Source organism: Chroicocephalus ridibundus, chromosome 9 (genome assembly GCF_963924245.1).
Source record: "Chroicocephalus ridibundus chromosome 9, bChrRid1.1, whole genome shotgun sequence".
NCBI classification, from domain to species: domain Eukaryota; kingdom Metazoa; phylum Chordata; class Aves; order Charadriiformes; family Laridae; genus Chroicocephalus; species Chroicocephalus ridibundus.
The window spans coordinates 1,681,077-1,707,534 of NC_086292.1; the positions used below are offsets into that span (position 1 = coordinate 1,681,077).

The 26,458-nt window shown below is 50.2% G+C and overlaps 1 protein-coding gene, 1 long non-coding RNA gene and 1 other non-coding gene across 6 annotated transcripts; 1 reads left to right on the forward strand and 2 right to left on the reverse strand.

The window, feature by feature from the left end:
- Nucleotides 1-370: 370 nt before the first annotated feature.
- LOC134520748 (ras-related GTP-binding protein A) lies at nucleotides 371-14,410 on the reverse strand. Its single transcript, XM_063346512.1, has 10 exons — nucleotides 14,177-14,410; nucleotides 13,644-13,677; nucleotides 11,311-11,410; nucleotides 10,252-10,318; nucleotides 9,081-9,303; nucleotides 6,883-6,978; nucleotides 5,182-5,304; nucleotides 2,917-3,008; nucleotides 1,910-2,025; nucleotides 371-909 (listed from the first exon to the last, which is right to left on the reverse strand). The coding sequence occupies exons 2-10, from the start codon at nucleotides 13,668-13,670 to the stop codon at nucleotides 812-814; spliced, it is 942 nt and encodes a 313-aa protein (XP_063202582.1). The 5' UTR covers nucleotides 13,671-13,677; nucleotides 14,177-14,410; the 3' UTR covers nucleotides 371-811.
- A 191-nt stretch (nucleotides 14,411-14,601) lies between these two features.
- Nucleotides 14,602-14,673, forward strand: TRNAE-UUC (transfer RNA glutamic acid (anticodon UUC)). Its single transcript has one exon. It is a non-coding gene; the product is annotated as a tRNA-Glu (tRNA).
- A 3,344-nt stretch (nucleotides 14,674-18,017) lies between these two features.
- LOC134520939 (uncharacterized) lies at nucleotides 18,018-26,117 on the reverse strand. Of its 4 annotated transcripts, none has more exons than XR_010072587.1 (6): nucleotides 25,617-26,117; nucleotides 24,418-25,328; nucleotides 21,667-21,779; nucleotides 21,086-21,226; nucleotides 20,132-20,567; nucleotides 18,018-19,220 (listed from the first exon to the last, which is right to left on the reverse strand). It is a non-coding gene; the product is annotated as an uncharacterized LOC134520939 (long non-coding RNA). The 4 variants fall into 4 exon arrangements; XR_010072585.1 differs by lacking the exon at nucleotides 21,086-21,226 and having other exon boundaries at nucleotides 18,020-19,220; nucleotides 20,132-20,522; nucleotides 24,418-24,479; nucleotides 25,117-25,328; nucleotides 25,617-25,883; XR_010072586.1 differs by lacking the exon at nucleotides 21,086-21,226 and having other exon boundaries at nucleotides 25,617-26,116.
- Between the last annotated feature and the right edge of the window lie 341 nt (nucleotides 26,118-26,458).

Consider the following 26,458-nt stretch of genomic DNA (forward strand, 5'->3'; position numbering starts at 1 on the left):
CACAGCTCACGTACACACCACCCGCAACCGCCACGGCCCAGGGCTCCTCCGTGCCCGCCCCAGCCCCTCCTGGCTCACCAGCACCATCCCGCCGCTCCCTCAATTGGGATCTTCCGCCCCTTTTATCTACCGAGATCTTTCCGTCGCTTCGGCAAGCGTGAAGAAGTCAATGTCAGCCTGAGCGTTTCGCCCGCCGAGGGAATTAAGCCTCCGCGCAGCAAAAAAAAAAAAATTATCTTAAATCAAACTCCGGAACGGCCTTCATTCAACATCCCCCCCGTAACGCGAGAGGAGAAATGCATCTGTTACGCACCCGCCTGCCAGTGCTGCCCTAGGTTTCAGGAGAAAGAAAACCCACTTTCCAAAGCTCTAGGATCTGAAATCCCTGGTAGCAAAAAATTTATTTTCATGACTGAAGACAAGGAGAAATTTATAAACGTATTCTAGCAACCAACCAATAAAACAGTAAATATTCCGATTCCTGTGACTTATATGAGATCACCCGGGAGCAAAACATCCAACACAGCTGTGCCACGTGCCACTACGACAACCAGGAGCATGACACCACGTGCACGTCACCTGTCCTTACTCCTTCCCAACCCCACATCCGCCAGGGAAGTCTCTTTGGAAGGTCCGCAGTGCATCCAGACATCCTCCGAGTGACTAGTGTCCAACGTTAAAAGGAGAAAAAATAAAGCAGCACACTCATTTCAAAGCCCAACAAAGACATCAACATTGTTAGATTCTCCTAAAAATAAGTAGTTCCAATTCATTTTTTCTCCCCCCAAAGACCGTGTGCCTTGGCCAACGTTCAGCGCATGAGCAGGCTGTGCTTTGGTCCATCCACTCTCTCCAGCTTCTCAAAGTGTTTTCTGGCGTTGCGGATGTTGATCAGCGTAGCCGCAGAAGCTGGGACGGAAAAAGGACCGGGGAGATAAAGAAGAAAAGTGAAAAGGGACGTGAGTATCCAAGTCCTCAGGAGTTAAGCAGTGCCTAAAAGCAACCTCCCCGTCAGCAAGCTCTTATTTCACCCCCCCCGTTCCACAGTTGGGCAGAATTTAACGCTGGGAGGTCCGGGCCCTTCGCTGATCCCAGTGCAACAGCCAGGAAGGGTCAGAGCGAGCCACGGACAAGCAGTTTGCTCCCGGGGAGAGCCACACGAGTCACCCCGGCCACCCCTCCGCTGCTCCTCCAGCACGGTAATACCCCAGCTGGTAACTCAGCCACGGGGTTTACACAGGTTCGCCCTAATTCAGTAAAATTCCAAAGAGGAGGAGAGGAAGCACCAAGGCCGTGAGCCACAAGGCTGTCCTGGACAGTGTCTCTGAAGCACCTCAAATCCCAACAGGAGCAGTTTCAGCTGGAGCTGTGTAAACGGTTAAACAGTCACACGATGCCCGTCAGGGCTGGCGCTGCTGCTGCAGTTGCTTCTTTAAGATAAATAGACGCTACTATAATTAGAGGCCTTGCCCACCAAGACAGTCCAGGCAGCAAGAGCAAAAACTCCACTGCGATCCATCGCTGCTTCCTCTCGAAAAAAAAAAAAATCAGCGGGGCTGCCAGATCAGACCAGCCCAAAATAGGTTATTAGACATGACCTACTAAATCAGGTCACATCTGTTAGAGTGGTTCCCCACCGCTGCTGCCATCCTCCACCCGGCAGCAGCAAACAGCTCCGCTCTCAAAGGCGCACGGCTCTCGCCTTCCCAAAAGTCACTTTTTAACCGCCTTCCCCCCCCTTTCTGCTCAGACACAGCAGATCCCGCTCTATCGTTTGATTACGCTCATTTTTATTGCTCTGCCTGCTGTTTGTCATTTTCTAAGAGAAAGAGAGTTTAAACTAGACTTATCCGGCTTTTTGTCCCTGCAAGCAAAAACAGGCCAGAGGTTCATCTTTGCTTTGACTTACGTATTGAAGGGTCTGACATAACCACCATCACGTATGTATTTGACGTAAAGATGTCAATGAAAGCAGCAAAGTTAGAGTTCCTGACCTCCATGCTCTGGAAAGAAGCTGCCAGCTTACTAAGAGGGGAGGAGGAAAAAAAAAAAAAAAAGAAAGAAAAAAGTAAATGAACTACTACTGTAACATCGCTCAAACAGCTTTTGCGCCCACAGAGGCGACATCCCAGGATCTGAGTTGTTGGTAACGAAGCAGCGCTGGAGTCCCCACTTGGCAAGCAACACCAGGCGCTACAAGTCTGGTTGTTTGGGTTTTGGTGGGGTTTTTTTTGTTGTTTTTGTTTTTTTTAAAGAAAAAAACCTCTTTAACTTTAGGCTAAATGAGAAGAATATAGACCGATTTGCGCATTGAATGGCGAAGGTGACTTGAGATGCACAACCCCACGACACTGTCGGTGACAAGGTGAGAGCTCGGCCACTCCGCAGGACAGTTGCGCACTGTGGGTAACCAGGAGAAATAAGTATAAACCCGAAACGCGTGGAGACGGCTCTGTAACCCATGCAGCCCCGTCTCCATCCTCGTCAGGCTCCCAACACTTGCAGATATTACCAACCGACTGCGGACCCTGGAGCCTGTTCAGAAGCCAAGCGACTCCAAAGCCAGCTTTCCACTTTTCCAGAGGGAATATTGGTAAGTAGAGCCTGCAAGCCTCTTCCTCCTGACTGCCACCAATTTATCGGCTCAGTCCTGGAACTTCCCTACCTTGCCCAGGAGAATGAGGCCCAGAAGAAAATGGTTGTTTCAAAACAAACCTCTTTCAAGCATGGGCAAAGGAGGAAGTTACAAAATATAACAATTAAGTCAGTTGTGTTTAAACACGGGGCAGTTTGACTACGGCAACTCAGCCTGAGGAGTCACAGAACTAGCATTAACTTGGAGAGCCTTCGTGCTTCTGGAGGAAGCCGAAATACCTGCTGAGGCATCTTCCCCACCTAATAATTAAACCAACTCACCTGCAACTTAGCTTGAATTGTTTAATAATGTTGCTGATTTTCTCAAATCTGTGGACATCCCGCTGTTCTTTGCATTGATAGTGAGAAATGACCTGGAAGGCAGGAGGAGAGAGAGGGCAGAGCCAGTTAGTAACCGATTTCAGCGCAGGTTTCTCAGGCTTGACAGCAATGGTGGGAAACGGGTGGTGACCGGGACAGGGATTCCCTTCGCCTTCTGCTGATTGAAACTACTTGCAGCAACACTTGTGGTGCTTTCAGGGTAAAACAAGCCTCAGTAATACAATCACCAGGAGGCCTTTCACAAGCGCAGACGCAAGTATGCAAGAGACACTATTGTCCGCCTGAGGTCTGAACACTCCAACTTAGCAGCAATCCAAATCTTGATTCAAAGGAAAAGAAAGTGCAAGGAGAGGGGGGAAAAAAAAAAAAAAAAAAAAGCAGGAGCAGGAGCATCACCTCAGGTAGGGGAAACACATTTGATAAATGCTGGAATCGCTTTTCCTTCCTAAGTCTATCCTGCTGCAGATTCTCAAGGGCTGAACCGGAGAAATTCCCCACTCCGTGCAGGTAGGACGCCCAGCTCCGCTCTCGGAGCCACAGCAAGCCCTTCCTCCCTCAGAAAAGCAGAACCAAGGCAGCTGGTTTCCCTGGGAGCTCTCTCTCCACCCGCGAACCGAGTCAGACCCAGGCTGCGCTAAACTGCCAGCCTTTGGAGCGGCTGCCCTCCTCTTCCTCCCGCAGAGCCATCCAGCACCAACCCTCTCTCCCTGGCCACCAAGCCCGGTAGCCTACGGATCTCTGCCCTTCAGCCACATTAGCTACCGGGCCGAGAACTGCATTTACTGGGCAACGGGACACAACCAAATAGTTACATCATCTTTGTTCCCACAGAAAACCAAAATGGAATATTTTTAAAAAAGCCTCGTGCCATGTGCTTTAAGCTCTTTAGAATTATGAAGCCAACTGCTGAAGTGTCAGATGCCCCTGAACAAGGATATTAAACTCTTTTCTACCTATGGAGCCACATTTAACAGCCTTGGGAGAACTAAGTTTTTTGGGTGGTGTTTTGTTTGGTTTTTTTTTTTTTCCCCTTGAGTACCTTAAAAAGATCATCATGTGCTTCCTACTTTTTAAAGCTGCCCGATTATTCATACGAGTACAGGTTTAGCCAGATTCAAGGATTACATTCATACCAGCCTTCATTGTATGCAAGTTCGTTCCTTAACTTTCCAGAGAGGTTTTTCTGTTACTGTGATTTGAATACAATTTCAGAGTAAGATTTCACTTTGGGAGAAAAGAGTCCTGGGGGAAGTTTAAATACATGAATAAAGTGAGAAGAGTCTTTTTAAAAGTCACCATTACTCTGAAAATAAGCAGAGAATTTTTGTAGCAAAGATTGTTCTTTTTCAGTGGAAAAAAAAAAAAAGTACTTACAATGAAAGTACTGTTACATACTGCTAAGGTGGAACTATTTATTATCTACAAAAAGTCAAAAAGCAGAACTTGCCAGAAATGGCAGGTGTTTACTTCTGAGAGGTTAAAAAGTGAGAAAAGTAATGGCTCCCTTTTCACGTTCCCTCCCTCATTTCAAAAATCAGACATCTAGCCATCAAGAACAGCACTGAAAAAAGTCAAAATCCTTCTTTCAGGTCAGCAAGAGTCACGGTGCAAAGTCTGACGAGACCAACCCAGAAACCGAGAGTACGGACAGACGAGCAGCACCGGTGGTTTTAACCGACACATTTTACCTTGCAGAGACAAGGGCCTGGGAGCAGTTACCACACAGCCGGTAACTTCGAAAGCCATTGCAATCCAACTGCTCGCGATCCTCTATCCGTACTCTGGGCTTGTAGAGCATCAGATAAAAAAATAAATTAAAAAATAATATCAAGACCAGTTAAAATACCAGGCCAGGAGGAACTGAAAAGGCTTATTTCAAGCTAAAGAAGGTTCTTGCCCTGTGCAGAAAGGAATTCTCAAAAAACTCCCACGGCTGAATGGGGATATGAAACCCTCTCGCAGCTTGGAAGAGGGAAATACCGATCAAGCCCTCAGTTCAACTGCTAGAAGTGGAAATTTTGGGAAGGTCCCGTGTGCCACGGAGTCACGTCAGCTACTTTCAGTATCACAAGGCCTGGATCAACGCTTTCTGCCACCTGGCGCTGGCACCTCTCTTTGGGCTACTGCCACAACAGCACTTTCCAGCCAGGGGACTCCGTCCTAGGCTGGGCAGAGGAACCCGAAGGGCAGAACTGCGGTATTCACCAGGAAAGTGGCTCTCTCAAACAGAAGCACTTCATCTGCCTCGATGATCTGAGCAAAGTTCCTCAGGTTCATCTCCAGCTGCTGGACATTGGGGATCAGCTGATAGACTATACTGGACCAAGCCTGCCAATAAAGAAAGACACAACATAAGGGCTGCATTAGCACTTCTCTGCTCCATCCTCTTATTACAAAATGTGCTCAAAAACTGACTATTTGCCGTTCTGGGTGTTGACAGCCTAGGCAAGGCTGAGAAGCTTCTCCCGCCTCTGTGTCCAGTTATCTCTACTACAATGGAGACAACGAGTGGTACCCCAGACCTCTTCATGAGGTCAAGTTCTTCTCCACATCAGTCACAGGGAAACTAGAATATTATTAAACAGGCTTAAATCATCCAAATTTTAAGCTGGCAATGCTTCTATCTACTGCTCCCAGATAAACTCAACTCAAGTTTTCAGAGTTTTTTTTAAATCTTGAGCAAGGTCGATGTGCAGATGGATACTCGGCAGCTCGTCACTGATGCAAACAGAAAGCTGCAATCTGACCCAGTGAGTCAGGAATGAGCCCAGAAGGGACTGGGGACGCTGTAATGGGCACCTGTCCCCATCCAGGCTCAGGTCGTCCAGGCTCAGCTTCACCTCACTGCCCCGGGTTTGTGTCAGCGCCTGACCACACGCTTCCCCCAGGAGTGAGGGTGGATATTTGTGTCTCCCATTTACCAAGTAGCTGGTATCTACTGAACACTCCCACCATTGCACTTGCCAAGCGCCAAGTGAAAAGCCCAAGCCAAAGGTGGGAGCTCTGAAGAGCTCTGGCAGGGCTGTGTCTAGAATAGCGCAGGTCTGCTGCTGTATAAACTGCTCAGAGTAGCCAGCTAACTGATGAACGTTAGGGATGCCTGCAAGAAAACAGGGAATGCCACCACTTGGGAAGGCCGATTTCCAGAGGGAGCTGGGTAGGCGTTTTGTGAGGAGTGATGTCTGGCGTATGGTGCTGCATCAGTCTCAGCCAAACACACCATACCCTGAAGGCAGGGGAATTTGCTATGGCTTTGGACAGATTTGCCAGGACAGTGAAACCTGCCACGTGAAGCCCCACTCAAGTCAAGAGAAAGAGCCAAATGGTCCTCACCTTCAGCTATTCATTGACCTTCGCCAGTCATTCTTCATCGGCAACCCAGCCACTACGCTACCACCACTGCTCATTAGCTGGCAATTATAACGATCATTTGCTACCAGCGTAGCCCAGGTAGCACTCACCACTCCCACACCTGGAAGACCTCTGACACTACAGTCAAGGGTAACAACAAAAAAAACCATTCCCTCCTGAAAACAAAGCAAATTCCCAGAAGGGTAAATGCTCGTCTTTTAACAGTGCTGCAGAGAAACACAGGAAACAATTCCCTGCTGGATAAACACAACTGGAAAATGCACAAACTCTTTCTGAAGTAGCCAGGCAAAGCGTTTCAGCAGTATTAGCACACTGACACCACAACTCCAACAAGTGGAGGGGTTTTACTTTTTCTAATTAAAACCAGGATGCTCTGATGGCATTTACAAGGGCGAGTCTCCAGAAGGAGTTGCTGCAGAACTAAAAAGGGCCAGTCACTAACAAACCAGTAGCAACTAACCACTCGCCTTCCTCATGCTCTTCTTTTCCAAGAGGGAGGGGGGAAGCCAGATACGGAGAGGAACCCGTACAAACCTTGTAAAGTGTTTCATCCCAGATGGAAGTTCTAAAACAAACACATTCCAAGGGCCGGGAAAGGCGCTTCAAGTCTTCCTCACGCTCTTTAAAAATCTGGGAAATAAAAAGATTAGCGGTTGAGTGTAAATATCTCTGCCTTTGGCGTGGTTGCTGTATGGCACTTACATCACGCATTTCAAACAAGTCTCGAGTACCTACGGCGCTGGAGAAAAGACAAGAGCAGCACAGGCTGGCCAGGCCAGGCTGGCAGAAACCCCTTCCGCCGGAGCAGCAGGGACAGGCAGACGACGGCTGTCTTGCAATGCATCTGACTGGGACTGAAAGCTGAAATAACTATGGGTGTTGCGGAGCAGGGGTAGAAGCAGACACGCCTGAGTGTCTCTGAAGACCTGAATTTTGACAAGGTCACAAGCAAAAAGCCCCGTCACTGAGAGCAGGACAGGAAGAAAGCACTTGAGGTTCATCAGTAGGAGCAGCTCTGAGGTACGTACTTACAGAGCCTTCTCTTCTCACACCATGCTCTGCCATTAGAAGTTACAAAAAAGGGGGGAGCAGCAGAAACCAGACAGCCTTGTGCCAGGCTCCTACAGAAGAGCTAAAAAAGCAGCAGGACTTGCACCAACGCACCTTCGCAGCGGAAGACACAACGACCACCTTCTCCTCAGCTTACTGTTCGTATGAACATTTAGGAACATTAACCGATCCCCATGAAATGCTGCGTAGCCCAACACTTACCACTTGGGTCCTGGGACACCAAAGGCTTCAGTGAGATTTACAGAGATAGTGATTTGGCCCAGTATTTGCATGTCCTTCAAGTAGCACATACGTTAAAACAGATCTTGACTGGAGTGCAATGATACACATTGAAAGCACACCTGAAGAAAGGCCCCTCTTCTGCCTACCCCTCACTTCAGGGCCTCGCTACATCTGCACAAGTATGTAAAACCAGCATTTGTCCACCAGTCCCAAAACAAAGATGGACAGGACAGTATCGAGAAGATTTTAGACTCATGCTTCAGTGTGGAGGGAAGGCAGACGGAAGGGAGGAAAAGCTCCTTGAATCAACCCTATGAACAAGCTCTTTGAGCTATTTCTGCACCGAGCTGGAGGGCAGAACTCAAACTGGAAGAGGAGGATCACGACATTCAGGCAGCATGAGTGATGTGAAGCCAGCCTGTGATGTGGAAGAAGCCCATCTGTGCAGGGAGGTCAGGGGGTGGTTTCAGCCACAGGACCTCGCACGGCCTCCTTTGCAGCTGCCCAGGCACATGCTCACCAAGAATCCTAAGAAAGTTTAAGAAGACTTCTTACGTTGGACAAAAGCTAACAGCCTAAAGGGGCCTCCAAACTTGCTGCAAGCCAGGGATGTGCTGGTCTAACCCACAGAGCTGATTCTTCTTTTGGTATCAGGCGTTGGTTGCTTTTCAGTCCAAGCTGATAAAGCAAAGTTGGTAGGAACTCAACATCTTCCAAGCTCCCTTCAACCTTTCAAAAGCTCCAAAAAGAACAGAACACACCAAACATCTCTGAAAGGTTGATCCCCAGCCTTTGCTGGGGCAGAGGAGTGCTAAAGAGGTGATGTCTGGGCAGGCAGGCCACAGTGTTCTCTGACAGAGAATCAGTCAGAGATTGATCAATCCATAGAATCAACCCATAGAAACCACCTTCTGGGTAACGGGGAAAGTTTCAGCTCTTGTTTTTGGGGTTTTTTTTTGGGTTATGTTTTAGAACAGAGCCTATACTGGACTGAAAGCAGCAGCTAACGAGAAACCAACCATCACTGTCACCACCACCATCCGCAAAGTCATCCAAACGGTGAGCAGTGAATTTAAGGTCACTGGATTTCTTGAAAGAAATTCTTTCTTTCTACCTCCCTCTCAGTTCAACCTCCCTTCTGGAGCCAAGGTCTGGTGAAAGTACTAGAATTGGTGCTATAAAATAAAAGGCTTAGAGTGGTTGTCACTAAAAATCACGAGTTCTGTTTTCTACTAGATTATATGCAAGAGATAGTGATGACATACAATTTAGAAGAAGCAGAAAAAGCTTAGAGGGCTTTGACAATTCTTAATATCCGAGAAACCCTTCTAGGAACAGTGCTGACGGGGCTGCACTTGAAGCAGGAAATCGCAATGCGCTAGCACAGTCAAAAGATGTTCTATTTGAAAGCATTTCTATGGCAACTATCAGCCTCTCACCAAATCCCGCTGATCCTCCTGCACCAAGTCCATCTTGTGCACTAGACAAAAGATCTTTGCATCAGGAGAGTTCTGAAGAATTGCCTCCAAGCATGACTGGTAGTAGTGCATGTCCTTCTCCAGTTCACGGCTCTCTACATCAAAGACATAGATGAGGACTTCTACGTTGCGGAAGATGTTGTCCCGCTGACTGGTGAAGTAGTTCTCCATAAATGTGTCCTGTCTGAGGAGCAGAGCAACAAAGCAAAGAGACTCCCATTAATTAGAGCAACCAGGTCCTGCTTAGCGTTGTCAGGAAAGGTGCTACATGTAAAATACCTCCTGCGAGAAAGGCACGGTTTGCGTTTTGAGCTAGAGACGCCACCGGAGGAGTCTAGACAAGAGCCCCACAGGTGGCTACATTCCCCCTGACATCAGGCTCCCTAAGCATTTCCAAGCCAAGCTGGATGCTGCTGAAGAGCTCACCAGCCCCACAGGAAGCTGAAGCTTCCCTCCTGTCACAGCTGCCTGCTCAGGGTCCTCTGCAAACGGAGCTACATTGCATCTGGACCCACTGGCTTTTGGAGAGTTGGATATAAAAGAGCTGCGTCAGCAGAAGCTAAAACATAACCAAAACCATCAGTGTGGCCTCTTCTTACAGGATTTAAATCTCCCTGAGCTTTTGTTGAACACGGCTCAGACAACGCATGAGGCCACAAGAGCTGCTGAAGCTTAGCGAAGTTGCACGGCTCTGCTGAGGCTCTGCCAGCGCAAAAGCGTTCTTCAAAAAGCTGCTTCCAGGAGCCACAGGATCACTGTCAGCCTTCAGCGTCGCTTCTCAGCACACACCCACTTTGGATCAAGCTGGTGATAAGCAACTCTGAAACCAGCGTCCCCTCCTGCCACCTCAGGAGAAAGTCCAGGTGAAGGGCTCAGGCCTTGTACCAGCAGAAGAAAGCAGCCAGCGAGGGAAGGGTGGACCTACGCACGGCTCCTTTCATGTAGGGATAACTCAAGAGACAGCGTAATCGTGCCAACCCCTTCCACCCACCTCCACACACATTCTATTCCCTTCATACACAAGCAACATACTCATCCCTCCGGGGCAGGAGGGCCTCTGTTACCTCCCCAGCGCTATTCCCCAGAGCTAACCCCCAACGGTTTCAAAAGCAGAAGAACAAACAGTACCTACCCTCCGCAGTCCCACAGGTTTAATACCAGGTTTCCTAGAAATCTAACATGGGAGTGCTCCACATCAACTGGAAAGAGACAACAGGAGTTTACTGACTGTACCACGCGCCCAGATCAGAGCTACCTGCGCGGGCAGCCGAAAATGTCATTCTTCGTAACACAGCCCACAATTTGTAAAATCCCATCTGAACAACACTGTTGCACGTAAATCAGTAGCTGAAGGCACTACGGAGAAAGACAGTTCCCAAAGGAATTCAAGCCTTTCTACTCTCTACCCAGGACACTATTCTCCTGAGAAGCACAGCAGGTGGTTCCTCTTTAACAACATGTTCTGTGATCTTTGTGATATTTTAAGAACGACGCTAGTTCCAGCGCACTCCGCAAGGCCTTAAGCAAGCCTTAAAAATAAATCAGTAACACAAAGACTGTAAACTTTATGAAGAGGCCAAGTTTACAGCAAAGAAGAAACGTACACCAATGCGTGACACTAAGTCCTCGCAGGTGCTTCCCAATGAGGAGCATTAGATCCTGACAATTCAGAGGAATCACTTACTGCTTTTTCAGATCAGTGGCTTTGGAATAAAAAAAGAGGCAGAAGACACTAATTAAGCCTAATGTGTCATCCTGCCAAACCCACGGGCGCACAGCAAGATCACTGCATCTCCCACTGCGCTACTGATCAGCTGGCTAACAACCAGAAAGCTTCACCAACAAGGAGGACCAGAAGGAAGCTCTGAACACTCCTCCAATAACTGGTGGAGCTGCAGCAGAGGCTGCTTCCTGATAAAAAAAAAAAAAGAGAGTGAAGGATAAAAGTTTCAACAATAAAGCAGCAAAAGTGAACCCAGCGCTGCCTTCCCTTTCACTCTGGCTTCCTACCCGCCCTCAGCTGAACGCAGGAGTGAAGCTCCCTGCGAGGTGTGGCCGCTGGAGGACCAGCAGACACCCACCTACCCCAGAGCGGAGGAGAGGCGGGGATTGCTGGAGGGAGCAGCCTCGCCCCTTTAATGAAGGGGCTTTGAGCCCTGAGAATTTGCAGTTCAAACAAGAGAAGTCTTACTTGTGGCACCCAGGCGCCGTGTGTCCCTGGCGATGTAGTTTGCAAAGATAATGGACCTCATGCTGGTTTTCCCAGACCCACTTTTACCCATCAGCAGCACCTGGGAAGAAGAAAAAAAAAATAAAGAAAGAATTAGCTACCACAGAATGCCAAGTCCTCCGTGGCTGTCTCTGGGTTAACATCCTCCTGCCAAAGCCACCAAAACACAGGGCCAACATACTTGAGATGTGAATGCATCAGAAGAGAGGCAAAGAAGAGCACCACGCCTGGGAAAGGAGGAGACAGACATCCTCACCTCCTTGCTACGCACAACCACTGAACGGTGGTCAGACCGAAAACCTCTCCACCTTGTTTGCATTCTTGAATTATGCCCCCCACCCTCTCAGGCATCCCTGCCCTTCCACGTACCACGTTCCTCGTCCTTCATCCCGCTGCTGAGCGCCCAGGAGGAAGGGCAGCAGCCCACCACCGCTGCCCACCAACCCCCTTTTCCCAACGCACACTGGCAGAGGGCTCCTGGAGCTCACAACTGGCACTCGGGGAAGGGCAGGAGCTGCTCCCGAAGCTGCCTCCCCCATCCCCATCCCCTCACACCTGCACGCCTTCTAAAGGCACCTGTGCCACAGGTGAAGGTGTGATGTTTTAGATGACAGCAAAGGACTTTGCCAAGACAAAAGAACAGCTCAAGGCCTTAAAGCCAGGCTGGAAACAATCCCCAAAACAATCCCTCGCTCACTCACCACTGGGATTTTACACCCATTACTTCTCTCCTAATCTCACTCTTTTCCTTCTTGTAGCATGATTTGGTTTCTCTTCCCTGACAGAAGTGAAATACGAGTTATATTTCAAGTCTCGTGTGTCAGAAGACCAGCAAAAAGTTAAAAGCAGTTGGGACAGCCCCGTTCAAGCGCACCAGGCTATCGTGCAGGAGAGACACCTGCCTCCAGAGTCCTGTTTGCAGATCATCACGCCAAAGGAGAGGTAACCATTCTGTGATCCTCTAACACCTTTGTAGACAAAACACTAGGGGATGATTTGGCGGGGCGGGGAAGAGGGGAGGCCGTCACACAAGGCAAGACTCTACATTGTGATCTAAAAATAAAAATTAAAAAAAAAAAAACCCAACAGTGACAGCTAACCCAGACTTGCTCACAAAACAGCTGTTAAACAAGTTCCGGTTACAGAGTCAAATTCAGCCTTTGGCAACAGCTCTGAAAATGTATCATCAAAGATAGGTTTAACGAGAGTGCAACTGGCTTGAGCGCCTGCCCAGCCCACAGCAGTGCCAGACACTGGGAAGGCGCTCGCTCGACTCCCAACCTCACTCCGCGACTGCACGGCAACAGCTGCCAGACTCTCAGGGCAAAACAGGAGAGGCAGAATCGCACCATCCTGCTCGCACAAGTCACCCTTCTGAGAGCAACTGCAACGTTTCACAGGCAGGCGAGCGCCCTTTCCAAAATGAAGCTGACCACACGCCTCAGTGATTCAGTAAAGAGGACTTTTCCTGAGAGGCAGGCTGGTCAGGTCACACCTTACAGCCTTTCTGGAGCAAACCCCCAGAAAGCTACTTTCTCTTTTCCCCTGAGCTACGCACAGAGAGAGAGAACATCAATATCTCTTATTTCATACTGCCTGCAGAAAAAGCACATGCAGAAACTCAATACGGCTCCAAGGCACAGCCCAAGGCAACCTACCAGCGAACCCAGTTCCCAAGTTTTAGACTGCGGAGGCCTTTCAAAGGGCTCAGACACCAACACGTAGGGCCCGGCAGGAAACCCAATCCTACCACACCACAGACAGGCAGCCATATAGTCTCTACACAGATGCTTTAATGGCTTTGAATATGCTTACTGCTGGAATATCCCCCCCGATCCTCAGTAAAAGCATTACTCCTTCCCTGTGTGTTAAGTCTCATCCTCCCAGAAGCCCCCACTTAATCACGGGCTCCTCACGCGAGTTTCTGTCACACAGCAGAAGGGTCTCCCCATGGGTCAGCGGAGTGGGTTGGATCGTTCCTCTTCTCTTGCACTGCCGGAGGCCAGCAGCGGGCAGAGGGTTTTGCAACACGTACCAGAGACACTCACGCAGCCGTTATCGCGGACGGCTCTGCGGTGAGCCTGCCCTGCCACGAATGCCAGCAAATACACTCAAACCCAATATTGATTTCTAGCACTTTAGGCAAAGGATGCATCTGCTGACTCCGAGAGCCTTAGGAGGCACCTGACAGCCACAGAGCACAGTGAGGTACAGATGCAGACACACAGAGACATCAGGAAATGCAGGTGGGGAAGGAAAACCCAACTGCAAAGGATTCTCCTTTCCTTTCTTACCTTTTTCTTCATGGCTGTGCTTGGCATCACCCACCTACGAGAAAAGACCATCTTCTTACATTGCTCTATTCCGTTACAGGCTTCACTCCCCCACCCAAATCCCACCCGCAGAAGCACCCTGCAAAAGGGGAAGCGCTCCCACACCGACACAATTCCCCCCGGCCTCCGCCAGGCGCCTGACAGCTCCTGCTCCAGACGGCGGGGGGAGACTCCAGCAGAAGCCCTCCCCGCTGCCAGAAAAGCCTCCAAGGAGCCCGTGATGGTCAACGCTCCCCTAAATACAGGGCCGACGCAGGCCTAAGCCGAGCCAGCGCTAGAAGGCGGCGAGAGACAGTGGCTGGGCTCTCCCGGCACAGAGCTGCCAGGGCCGCCCTCACCCCCAGCCCCTTCCCCGTCCCCCCGGGATGCTCCGGAGCCCGCACCCAGCGACCCAGAGACCCGCCCCCCGCCCCGGGCCGGTGCCTCCGCCCGCCCCCCGGCCTCCCCCAGCCCCACCAGGCCCAGCTCGTCCAGCGCCGCCCCCCCGCCGCTACCTCTAGCCGCGATAGGCGCCTCCCGGCCCGGCTGGGCAGTGCCCGCGGGCGGCGGAGCTCGGCGGGTCGGACCGCCCACCGCCCCAGCTCCGGGATAGGCCTCAAAGCCGCGGCCTGGCGTGATGCCGCCGCCCCGCCGGGGTCTCGCCGCGCCCGGGGACCCCCCGCCCCGCCCCCCCCAGCGGCGCTCACGAGACCCAGCGCTCGGCGGCCGCCGCCGGTCACGTGAGCACCTCCACCCCGCCCTCTCCCACGCGCCCCCCTCCTCCCGTCATGTGATGCGGGGCGGGGCGAAGGGGGCGGTGGCGACGCACCGGCCGCCATCTTGGGTATGGGCAGCGCATTTCTGGCAGGCGCGGCGCCATGGCGGGGGTGGGGGATAAGGCGGAGTTATAGGGTTGTCTAAGAGACCAATACCCAACACCTCCCATATGGTCTAGCGGTTAGGATTCCTGGTTTTCACCCAGGCGGCCCGGGTTCGACTCCCGGTATGGGAAGTTGTAGTTTTTCTTCGCCTGGGAGTGGACAGAGCCGCCGTCCTTGTCGAGAGTCCGTTCAGAGTCCCTTCACTTTCTCTCACCGCATTTTTGCACCTTTGCGACCACGTTTCCCGGAGCCTCCTGAAGCTCCACCGCTGTAGACCCCCGCTCCCGCCTCCGCTTCAAATGTTCGACTACATCGGACGAGGGAGCGCCTCGCTGAACACGGGTTAATTGCCTTTTTTCTCTAATGCGGGAGAGAAAACTGCTGCTCGCGCCCCACAGCCTGTTTTAAACCCCCCACCGAGCATCGCGCTGGGGCTGTACTGCAACTCTAGCAGCGGGAAGCTGCTAAAGATACACACACGTAAAAATACACACGTGTATACATAAATGTGCGCCTATGGCCAGCCATATACCAAGAAAACCCCTCAGCAACACCGGCTCCGTCCGACAACGTCTCCACTAGCAGACCGCGGGGGGGCGGAAGGCGGGAGAGCGCCCCGCGCGCTGCGCTGCCACTCTGCGCATGCGCGTGACACCGCCCCTATATAAATGCGGCGCGCGCTCCTTCAGGGACGTTGGGGCTGGTGGTGCCGGCGGTTTCGTGCTGTGGGGACAGGCTGAGAGAGCTGGGGGGGTTCAGCCTGGAGAAGAGAAGGCTCCGCGGAGACCTTCCAGCCCCTGCCAGTCCCTAAAGGGGCTCCAGGAAAGCTGGGGAGGGACTCTGGAGCAGGGAGGGGAGCCATGGAACGAGGGGGAAGGGTTTTCCACTGGAAGAGGGGAGATTGAGATGACATATTGGGAAGAAACTCTTTGCTGTGAGGGGGGTGAGCCCCTGGCCCAGGTTGCCCAGAGAAGCTGTGGCTGCCCCATCCCTGGAGGGGTTCAAGGCCAGGTTGGACGGGGCTTGGAGCAACCTGGGCTGGTGGGAGGTGTCCCTGCCCAGGGCAGGGGGTGCCACTGGGTGGCCTTTAAGGTCCCTTCCAACCCAAACCATTCTGTGATTTTATGTAAGAACAAGTACAAATGTGGTAGTTCTGTAGGCTCAGGGCAGATAGATAAGAATGAAAATCTGTTCCATGTCAATTTTGATTGAAGTCAATACAGGTTGTGGAACCTGATCATGATCCTGGTGCAAACTCCCCTGTGCCCCTGTACAGGCTGACAGAATACCTGACAAAGAATGATCCCATAATCACAGTCAATATTGGAGTTTCCTTGTCAAGGCTGCAGTTTTTGTAACGTGTTTGTGTTACTCCCACATGCTGTTCAAATGGCAACACATGCCATGCTGATGCGCTCTAAGAATTGAATTAAAATCAACTAGTTGGCAACTTCTGAGGCAAAGGAACAGAACGGCTGTCCCAACGACAGTAAGTAATGCAGTATGGGGATCTGCTCCCAAGTCCAAAATAGTCATTGCCTTTTGAAGTGATTTAAAAGGAGCTCTGCAATCAGAGCTGTCAGGTTTCAGAGGAAGAGGCACGCTGACTCTAGGAATGGTTGAGATGAATCAGGCCAGCTTCTGGGTACTGTAAGCTGAAGGAAACTTGGAGCTCTGCACCAGATCTAGGGGCAGAGTGTGGGTCCTGCATCAGGAGAGGGGTCAGCACATTGCTGTGCTGAAAGGGTTTAGAAGTGAGGAGAGAAACCAGCCGGGCCAGAGCTCCAGCGCTGCAGGAGTCCTCCTCTCACAGTGGAAATGAAGATAATAGGAATTTACCTCGGGTAACTCGGGACAGCACCAGTAACAAACGCCTCATTCAGCGTCTGTACGTCAAACAGGATACAGAGAACTAAAAACAGTGCGGAGGAGACAGCTGGCAGCGCAGCCGGGAGTTCTGAGAGGGAAGAATGCCTGCAGCAGCCCAAAAGATGAATCTCTTAACCCGGAGAAGACGGGTTAGCCAGGAGAAGAGGTGCAGTCTTTCGTCTTAGACATCTTCAGGGCCAGGATTGTTGCTGCTAGATTAAATAACTGTCTGTCTAAAAGCCTACATTAGACAATTCTACATATTTAAATCAGGTGCTTTTTTAAAAAGAACTGGTAAAAAAATACCTAGCTTTTTCCTCATAAGCTGAAGCTTTTAGTTCAAGGCTTGATTTCCTCAAAAAAAAAAAAAAAGGAACGGGGGAAAAAAAAGGTTGTCTTACATGAAAAATAGAATCTTTGATCTTTGTCAAGAATTTACTTCTGTCTTTCAAATTTATGCAGGAATGGATCTTTGAATATTTGAGAGTATCAGAGAGGGGAGGCACGGAATACATTGTTTTTTCTCTCTAGATACAGAAATTTAAATTTTCTCCCAACAGGCACATCTGCACGAAGCCCTCCACTGATATTATGCTGTAGCTCTACACTTCCTTTTGCACCAGAATTCTGCCGCCAGGCTGATGCAGCTCCCCCAGCCGGAGAACGGACTGCTGAAATGGATGGTTCAAATGCAAAAGGAACATCCCAATCCCAGAATCAAGACAATTGTTTCAACATCTCAAAACAGTAAAGGTAACGTCTCAAAGGGGGCTCTGTGTGTGATATATCTTAAGAAAGTATTTCAGCCTACCAGGACAAACAGAGTATCAAAATTATTTAGTGTACAGTCTCCCAGGAGGACTCTTGGTACTCCCTGGGGAAGGTCAGCGCTCGCCCTCTCCCTCCTGCCCTGAGATACCCGGAACACTTTGGTTATTGACTGCCCTTACGTGCCTCCTTGTGACAGCGCACCAGCCTTAGCAGTACCTTCACAGCGCTGGTCTGTATTGACTTGGGAAGGTGTTTCCTTTTTTTCTTCATAAATAAAGGTGGTTCCTGGCAAGAACATCTGTGAAGAGAAGCCCCACAGTGTCATGTGCAATGAGAATGTTCTGTCCAGACCCCATTATGAAGAGTGGATACGGAGCTACAAAATACAGAGAGGAAAGACAGGGCTGATGGACTGAAAGACAATCTGCGCTGGTGAGCTAAAGGCGTATGTCCTCATGGGTTTGAAAGCTACAGCAGTTGTTGCAGCCAGTTTCAGCTGAATGAACCCTGTAGGGAAGACATTAGTGGGAAGAAAAGCACACTGCTGCTAAATCGGTGAATGTAGCAGCTAGGGCAGCTGAGGCAGAAAGCAATCCCGTTAGAGTCAAGGAGGATTTCCATGTGTGCAGTGTAACGCACGTTTAGCCAGTGAAGGGACTAGTTTCTTGGATACTGGATAAAAAGCGTCCACACAGCAGACGAAAGGGTTTTCCAAAGAGGGTAAATGACAGCTGAAGAGACCAGTTTCTAAGACAGACAACACCCAACTACCTGTGTTTATTGCAGAGTTGCTGAGGTTGGAAGGGACTTTTGAGACTGCCTAGTGCCACCACCCTGCTCACAGCGAGGTCACCTAGAGCAGGTTCTCCAGGACTGCGTCCAGTTGGGTTTTGAGTATCTCCAAGGATGTCCCACAACCTTTCTGGGCATCCTGTTGCAGTGCTTGATCACACTCACTATGGGTTTTTTGTTCAAGTGGCAATTCCCGTATTTCAAATTGTGTCCGCTACTTTTCCTTTCGCTAGGCACCACTCTGAAGAGTCTGGATCCATCTTTAGTCTGAGCAGCAGGTGTTCATACACACCGAGATTCCTCCTGGAGCTGTCTCTTCTCCAGGCTAAACAGTCCCAGCTCTCAGACTCTGCTGGTACAACAGACACTTAATATCTTCGTGGCCCTTTGCTGGACTCATGTCACTATGTCCCTGTCTTACCGTGGGGAGCCTAGACACCCCCAGGCGTCTCCCCAGTGCTCATCACCCCCCTGGACATGCTGGCAACGATTCTTAATGCAGCCTCTTGGCTGCCTTTGCTGCAAGGGCATGTTCCTGGCCCAGGGCTAGCGTCTAGCAGCAGCCCCAGGCCCTCTGCAAAGCTGCTTTCCAGCTGGTCAGCCCCAGCAGGTACTGGTGCCTGGGGTTATTCCAATTTACAAACCGGAATGGTACACAGTAAGTAACAGGCTGGTAGACTGCTAGGAGATTCCACTCCCTTCTCCTTAGGCGAGTAAGCTGAATTATTATTAGTTTAATTTAAAAAGCAGAAATTGTACAGTCAAAATACTTTGACATTTTTCACTCTGGCAAAATGACCCTTAACTATTTAACAGTGTTGGAATGCAACTGATTGCCCCAGAGATTTTAGGCTTTTACGCTTTAAGCTTTTTTTTAAGCTTTAAGCCTTTTTTCCACATTATTTAAGGCTTTTAAGAGCCAACACAGACATGAAGAATGGTTTTACATGTCTCCTTTTAAGACGGGGAAAGATGTAAAGAAAACAGCCACCCCACCTCCTTTTTATATTTGCTCAGTTCAAACATCTCGTACAACAGCCCTGTCAGACCCTGGGCCTGGAACCGGAGAGCTCTGTGGTTTTGTCTGGCTCCGGGGTATATTCATTTGACACTCTCACAAAAGAGACTGCAGTGGCAGCTGCGACAATGACTCTGCGTTCTGTAACAACGTGCCAAGGTCCACCTTCGCCGTGGGAATTCAGCAGCATTTCAACTCTTCGTTTCTCTTGCTGAACTCTCAGATATCCTAATTAAGCAGAAAAAGTTAAAAGTGTGATTAGTTGTGAAATGGCATGTGAGCGAGCCTCTTTCTTTGCCAAATTTGTTCTGAAAAGTACTATGCTGGTTAGCAGTTGGTGGAAAGTCATAACACATTATTTTGCATAACCACTGTTCCAAGCTGCTGCTACTGGATAGCTGTTCGCTATTCATTGTAAAATATGTTTTTTCTCCCCCCTGCCCCCTTCCTGCTGTACACCTCCCCTATTTTTAAAGCGTATTTTCAAAGAAAAATGTGCAGATTATTCTGATAAAATCCTTCTAATTCCCGGATATCGTAATAGGAGAGAAACTTGCCTGAAATTTTGGAAGGGAGTAAGTTAATCACTGAACTGCACGATGCCAGCATTCACGTACTGCCAGCACTTAAATCTGAACTATCGTTATTTATGAAGTGCCTTCTGCTACACAGATTCTGTACGTTGTACGCTCAAGTTATTAATGCTAGAAGCTTTATTGGCAAAACTTTCACTTGAACAATCCAAAAGGCTCTAAAGCTATAAAAATTACAGCTCAGGGCCTGTACAGAAATAACACCACCACTCCATGAGACAATCTGCAAGCACTGAACGAGCAATCACACTTCTTGGGACTTTCAACCTCTTGCTTTTACGGTTGTTACGCACTGTAAATCGCCCAAAGAGATCTAGCTGTGCCGTTTCCTTGACAGCCTGCCCCCGTTTTTGTATTGAGCACTAAGGGCTGTTTGCACAGAGACACAACACGATGATACCAGTACTCTGATCATCTTCCGCAGTAGTACAGGAGATCAGCTAGGAAGACTTGCTCAGTTCCAGAAATATCTGGACTTTTCTAATTGTGATCCCAGCCTAAGTGCCTTTACCATTAGAAAAAGACTAAAATAGCTTCATTGCCTACCTGTTGTTAGTTGGCTTCATCATTGCTGCAGCTGTTGCACTTAAACAAATCAGTGACTCCACAGAATTGTCATCATTGATCAGTCCCCACCTTCTTCAAACTGAGCTGCCAAAACTTAAAACCATTTTGTCTAAAAGTGAGAACTTCCTGCTCTTCGGGGTAAAAAAGCAGCCTGCGATTCACTGTTCTCTGGTAAAACTCGTATTACATGCTCAAGCAAACGACAGGATATTTTCTTCCAAGGGGTCTGACCACTGTACTGCCTTCACTGCCGGCTCTTTTTGCAGGCATTCACTCTTCTCCTTTGGCTGCAGGTCCCTCCGTGGACATAGGCAAAGATGTCGTCTTCACGCTCCACTGGAAGGGCCTTCCCAGCATCGCCTGCAAGTACCTTATGGGTGACATCGAAAAGGTAGAAGTTTGGTACCACCCCGAGCTGCCAAGATTAAGACAAACTGCTCTAAGTAGAACGGATTTGCACAGAAACCACAGACCTTTTCATACAGGCACAAAGGTAATCGGGTATTGATAACTATCCATGTCAAAGGAAATAAGATACCTTTGGAGCTAATGCAATTTTGTTTTAAAAAAAGAAGTAGACAGGCAACCCTCCCTTCTCCCCCCGCCCCCAACCTAATCAAAGGGCATCAATAAATCCCATTTAAATGAACGGGAACACCGTGCACTGCGCAGCTCTCCGTCTTTAGAAAAACCCAAGCTGTAGGTTAACAGTAAAACTCCCCGAAGCAGCCGAGGTGGGCGGAAGAGGCAATTTCTTTGTGCCTGTAGGGAAACAGCTGCCTCTCCTTGCTCCAGTGGCACCCAGAGTCACTCAGTCGGTGAACCACAGCACTACCAGAAGCGTTTCCAATACAGTGAGGGACCAATGCAAGAGGAGAATCACTCAGAGGATGTAACAAGAAAAAAATACCCTGCACAAAGGCATGAACTGACCCGTCACACCCAGGGGGTGGCTCAAGGCCACACTGATTGCAAAGCCCATTTCCACAGCGTGAATTCTTATGTTCTTATTGAATATATCACTGCTTGTGAAATGTGGTACACGACAGTAATGCTTTTCTCCAGGGCGTGAGCCTGGAATAAGGGAGAGAGGAAAAAAAACCATACACAGAAGACAAATATGAACAGAAGCCATTTGGAACTCAGCCACTCAGCCATTCTTCTCAATTTACTGCCCGTGAAGTCACAGATTGAGAATTCTGTACATTTATTTTCCCAGAAGCCTGACACTAGGCTGCAACACATACCAGCGGAAAGCACCGCACAGCTGCCTCAGCCTGTGAATTACTGGCGTTGGAGCAGCGGTGCTGGCCGGCCTGCTCAGAGCATCAGAGCAGCACGATAAAGCAGCTCACAGTTCTGGAAGTGGGCACAAAGGAGCCTGTTTTGCAGCTGTGAGCTGAGATCTCACTAACCAGCCGCTGCAGAGACCGGCAGCTGTACAGTGGCTTCCCTACAACACCAAGGAGCTGGGTGCTGATTAAATACTGTGTTTGGAGCATGGGATGACTCACCTGAACGCACATCTTCAACCAAACGCTCGTGACGTAGCGGAGATCTAGTGCGCTTGTCAGGTTTGCTGCAGATAGGCTGTTCCAGCTGCCTTATTTGGCAGGTGACAGACACCCTATGAGAAAATAAATAAAGCAAAAAATACAAAATTTGAAATAAACACATCTGAGAGAGTCTCACAGAGTTTCACTGCACCTCTCCCCCACCACCTTTTGAAGTGTGTGTCTCTACTTGTAGCTCTGTCATCACACACAGACTTGAGAGGCTGGTAACAGATGGTGCTCGTTAAACTGGAATGAAATTGTAACACTGAAGTTTAACAATCCCAAAGGGATTTGCCACATGGACATTATGATAAACCAAAAGGGAGATGTAAAATACTTTTGAAAGGTGTTGAGAGCTTTCAACCACTTCATGCTATCCTACCTCAGCCGCACCTTCACTCCGTCCCCTGGACCGAGCGCACGGCTGCGTTCAGCTCGTTACGGAAATCCACCTCCATTAGGCTCAATTTGTATCTGGACTCAGGGCTGATCCCCGCTCAGCCCGGAGGGCAAAGTTAATGCCCTGCCAAACTGCTTAGTTCAGTATTTTCCAAGAATATCTGGATGTCCTACAGCTGCGCATAAAACTCAAGCTGACAGAAAAGGAAGGCTCTTTGCTGAGAACTCCTGTCACTTTTCATATTGAACTGCTTTGTAGTCTCTGTGTAATCCACTTACCAGCTTTGTTGTTTTACGCCCCGTCCCTAATTACCTACAACAATCATGCAGTATGTGGAGGGAAAAAAAATAAATCAATGAATGGTTAGATGTGTTTGCACAGAGTGTCTTGTAAGATGTATCCTCAAGCTCCGTGCTGAGATTTCCCCTTCTATTCTTGGCTTTATTTTGGAAGCCAGACGTTGCCTTTGCTTTGTAAGTGATGCAGTCCGTCTCCCATACTAAGGCTTTGCTCTTCTCAGATTCTCGGCTGCAATCACACTTCTGTTTTCTGCAACATTCCTTTCTTATCTTCCACTTTGAAGGCAACGATTACCAAATCCTTTCTAAAACCTGTCAGGATTACGCAGCGCAAGTGGTCAAACTGTTAATGAGCTTGCAGGGCTCTGAATGCCAACTGCGATGCTGAGCCTCTCTGCATTAGCTCACGGATGCGCATTTAGCTCTAAATCTTTAGCTCTAAACAATACGCACACTCTGTGGCAAGAACAGGAGTTACTCCTCCTCTCCCCATGTAACTGGCCTGGGAAACGGGAGGAGTCTTAACAGCCTGTGCCAGACAGCAGGCAAAACACAGCAGGAGCACAAACGGCAGCGATTTCGGGAAGCTCATCTCACACGCACCCCCATGGATAAATCACAGCTTGAAGCAGCTCTTGCTCTTTCCGTTTACCCAGCTGAGCCAGGGAGGCTCCTCCAGCCAGTGATTTTTCCCAGGATTCTCACAGCCTGGTGGGTGAGACCACCCCAACTCCCGCACATTAGAGGTGATTTTGGCCAGGGGTCACTACGGCCACTTGAGTTACGCCCCTCCTCCTACTGCTGCCTCTGAGCTCTACAACACAGACCGAATCACAGCCCGAAACACCCAAGCAGCCACCGCTCTCACATTCCTCAACTCCATCTGTTCTGGTAAAGCCACAACTGGCATCAGCACAACTCTGGCCTCTTTTCACGTGCTTTCTCTCAACCAAGATTTTTAACCCAGAAGTGGCGACGCTTTCGCTTACCCCTCCTGAAGACCAAGAAAGCTCTCAGGTAGCTCCCCCTCAGACAGCCCCGCAGGCTACACTGGTGAAGCAAATTCACTTCAGATTATTTTAGCTCTTCTTTCAAGTAAAAAAGAAGACATTGTGTGCTCTAACAATCTCTTTCACCTTAGGAGACCAAATATCTTTAAGCACTTACACCTTCCAAAAGGTTTGCTTAATACAATATTTTTATTCTTTAGCAGGAATCCATAAGGCAGAGCCTTTTCGTTCATTGGTCCGCCAGAACCATTCCTCCAAGGAATTTCAAAAGCCATTGCTGAGACTGGTGGAACTCATCGCTCCCCGTTTCCCCTCATTGTTTTGTCCCCCTGTGGTTTTACTTCACTGTTAGAACTGGCTTTCGCCCAGGCTCCAAGGCCAGGACAGCTGCAGCCTGTAAAGAAAACTCTTTGGTGCAGCAAAGCAACGCACAAGCCACAAGTTCCAAAAAAATAAAAGCTGTGCCGTGAGCAAGGGAGCTGACAAAATGCAACGCCTGAACTCGCTGCGCTCACCAGACACCTCCCCTATTCTGTATCACGTGCCCAGCCCACCAGCATACCCTCTGTCCCCACTCCGCAACAAAATACACAGGAAAGGAGAAAAAAGTATATTAAGCATTAGACAAAACAAGGTGAAGATGCACCTGAAAGCAGAAATCACGTTATTCCGCCTTAAACACCTTGAAACTACTGGGGGAGGAAACATGGGCTGAAGAAATGTGGCGGTGCCAAACTTGTGGGGAAATACAGGGAAAACAGAGACAGGGACAACACTGTCATGACTGTGGTGTCAGTGGGATTCAACTACACACGGTACAGCAGCGACTCCAGAAACGCCTGTAGATTTTCTACCACTGAAATCTCTACAGGAGTAATTCACTAGGCAGCGCCCCCCCTCCCAAAACACACAAAAGCCCCCAACCCTGACCACCGAAGCAACACATTCTGTCTAACTTCTGTCGTGAGCTGCACTTCTAGCCCCCAGAAACCCCACTTACCATGAATTCTGCTTCATGTTTCGGCAGCAGCTGCCACCACACGGACCTTTTCTTCAGTTGTTCTATAACCCGATGCAAAAATATTGGATAGGAACAGCAACAGCACCAAAAAAAAGGAAATAAAATTACTTTACAAATAACAGGAATCTCACCTGTTTACCAAACAATGGCTCACATATGTACCATCCACCGCTGTAAGTATATAGATTTTTTCTACATTAAATATAACCAAGGGAAAGGATTACAACAACTGAGAGGAAAAAACTACCTGCTGTCAGCTTGCTCTTGTTACAAATTAGAACATTTTCCTCTGTTTGAAGATGACGTTTCAAGGTATTAACTTGCAGGAACAACATGAAAAATGTGAGATTTCCTGAGGATTTACCCAGTCACCCCAGAGAGACCGCAAACCACCCGAGGGCGTTTGGGGTGTTTGTTTCTCTTCCAAAGGGTTGTGTGATGAGACACTTAGTTTGACTTCAATCACTACTTTATTCAGCTATTTGTTGCAATTAGAGGCTGTAAAATTATACAAAATTGGGGGTGGGGTGGAGACGGATGAGAGTAAATAGACAAAATATTTCTGCAAAAAGAACAAAACGTAAAATACACAGACAGAAGTGACCGCAACTCTTTACACTGAGCATGCTGGTCCCAGAGAACTGGATAAATAAAACAAAGTGTAAAAAGCGTCAGTACCAGCCTGAGATGACGTCATTTAAAGCCGGGCACCCCTCCGCCGGCAAGGCCGGGGGCGCCGCGAGCCTGTGGGGGTGAGCGGGACGGGAAACTGGGCTGCGCCGGGACGGACGAGGCTCCGTCGCCCCGCGCCGGGGGCACACCGAGCCCGCCCGACGTTCACCCAACCGCTGCTCGTCCCTGGGTTCTTCTTGTCGGCGACCATCTGAGCCCTGGGGAAAAAACGTGATCTTTAGGTACGAACATCCCCTTCCCCCAAACAGAAAGTAGGAGCACGGCCCGGCATGTCAGACAGCGCCCACAGGCGCCCCGCGGCGCCGCTGCGCTGAGGGTAAAACACGCCTTTACAGAGGATGTGTGGGCCTGTGGGCTCCCGCTCCCGGCTCCCCGCCCTCCCGCCGAGCCCTTCCCCAGCCCCGCGGGCAGACCCCGCCTCGCCGCCCCCCGAGCCCCGGCCCCGAACCGCCTCCGAGCCCCCACTGGCGCTCCCGCTCCCTCACCCAAGCCGCCATGACAGCCCGACCAGCCGGAAGTAGCGTCACAGTGCTTCCGGTGGCGACATCAGCGCGCCGCCCGTCACTTCTGTCCTGTCGCCTGCGCGCTGTTGCCGTTGCCGCCGCCGCCTGGCGGCGCTGCCCCGCGGGGTCTCTGGGGAGCCCGGTGGGGCCGGGCCGGGCCGGGCCGGCCTGTGTGGGCCGTCGGAGGCCGCCGCAAGGACGCACGGCGCATGCGTGAAGCGCGCGGCTCGCTGGCGCCCCCTGCCGGCCGGCCCGCGCACACCCCGCCCTGACGCATGCGCTGTGGCCGGGCCCTGGGGCCGCGGCCGGGCCCTTCCCCCGGCACCGGGCACGGCCGGCCGGGCCCCTTCCCCCGGCACCCAACTGGCCGCGGGCCCCGCTCCAAGGGCCCCGCCAGCCCCCAGGGCTGCCCCTAGCAGCGACCCCGGCCTCCCCTCAGCCGCCCCCTGTTGACGGTGGCGCCTCGATGTTGTCAGTGGTAGATTCATTTCTGGAAAGTGCTGAAGGAATACCTTACAAGATCTCCCTCCGTTACAGAAAAGGGAGTTTTTTCAGCATCTTTTGGTGCACAGAGGGATGAGGGGTGGTGGGGACGGCAACCAGATTTTATTTTCTTTCAAAACCTGCCGCAGGTGGAAGGTGCTGCTCTCGCTGTGGCAGGTCGGGCACAGCAGCGCCCTGCGGAACGTGTCATCGGGGCACAAAGGTAAAAATTCAGGGTGAGGAATAGCCTGAGAAAAGAAAAGCAGCAGGAAAAGCCAAGGAGGACGCTGAGGGGCTGTGGGAGCCCCGGCCCGGCTGGAAGGAACAGCCTGGGCTTTAGG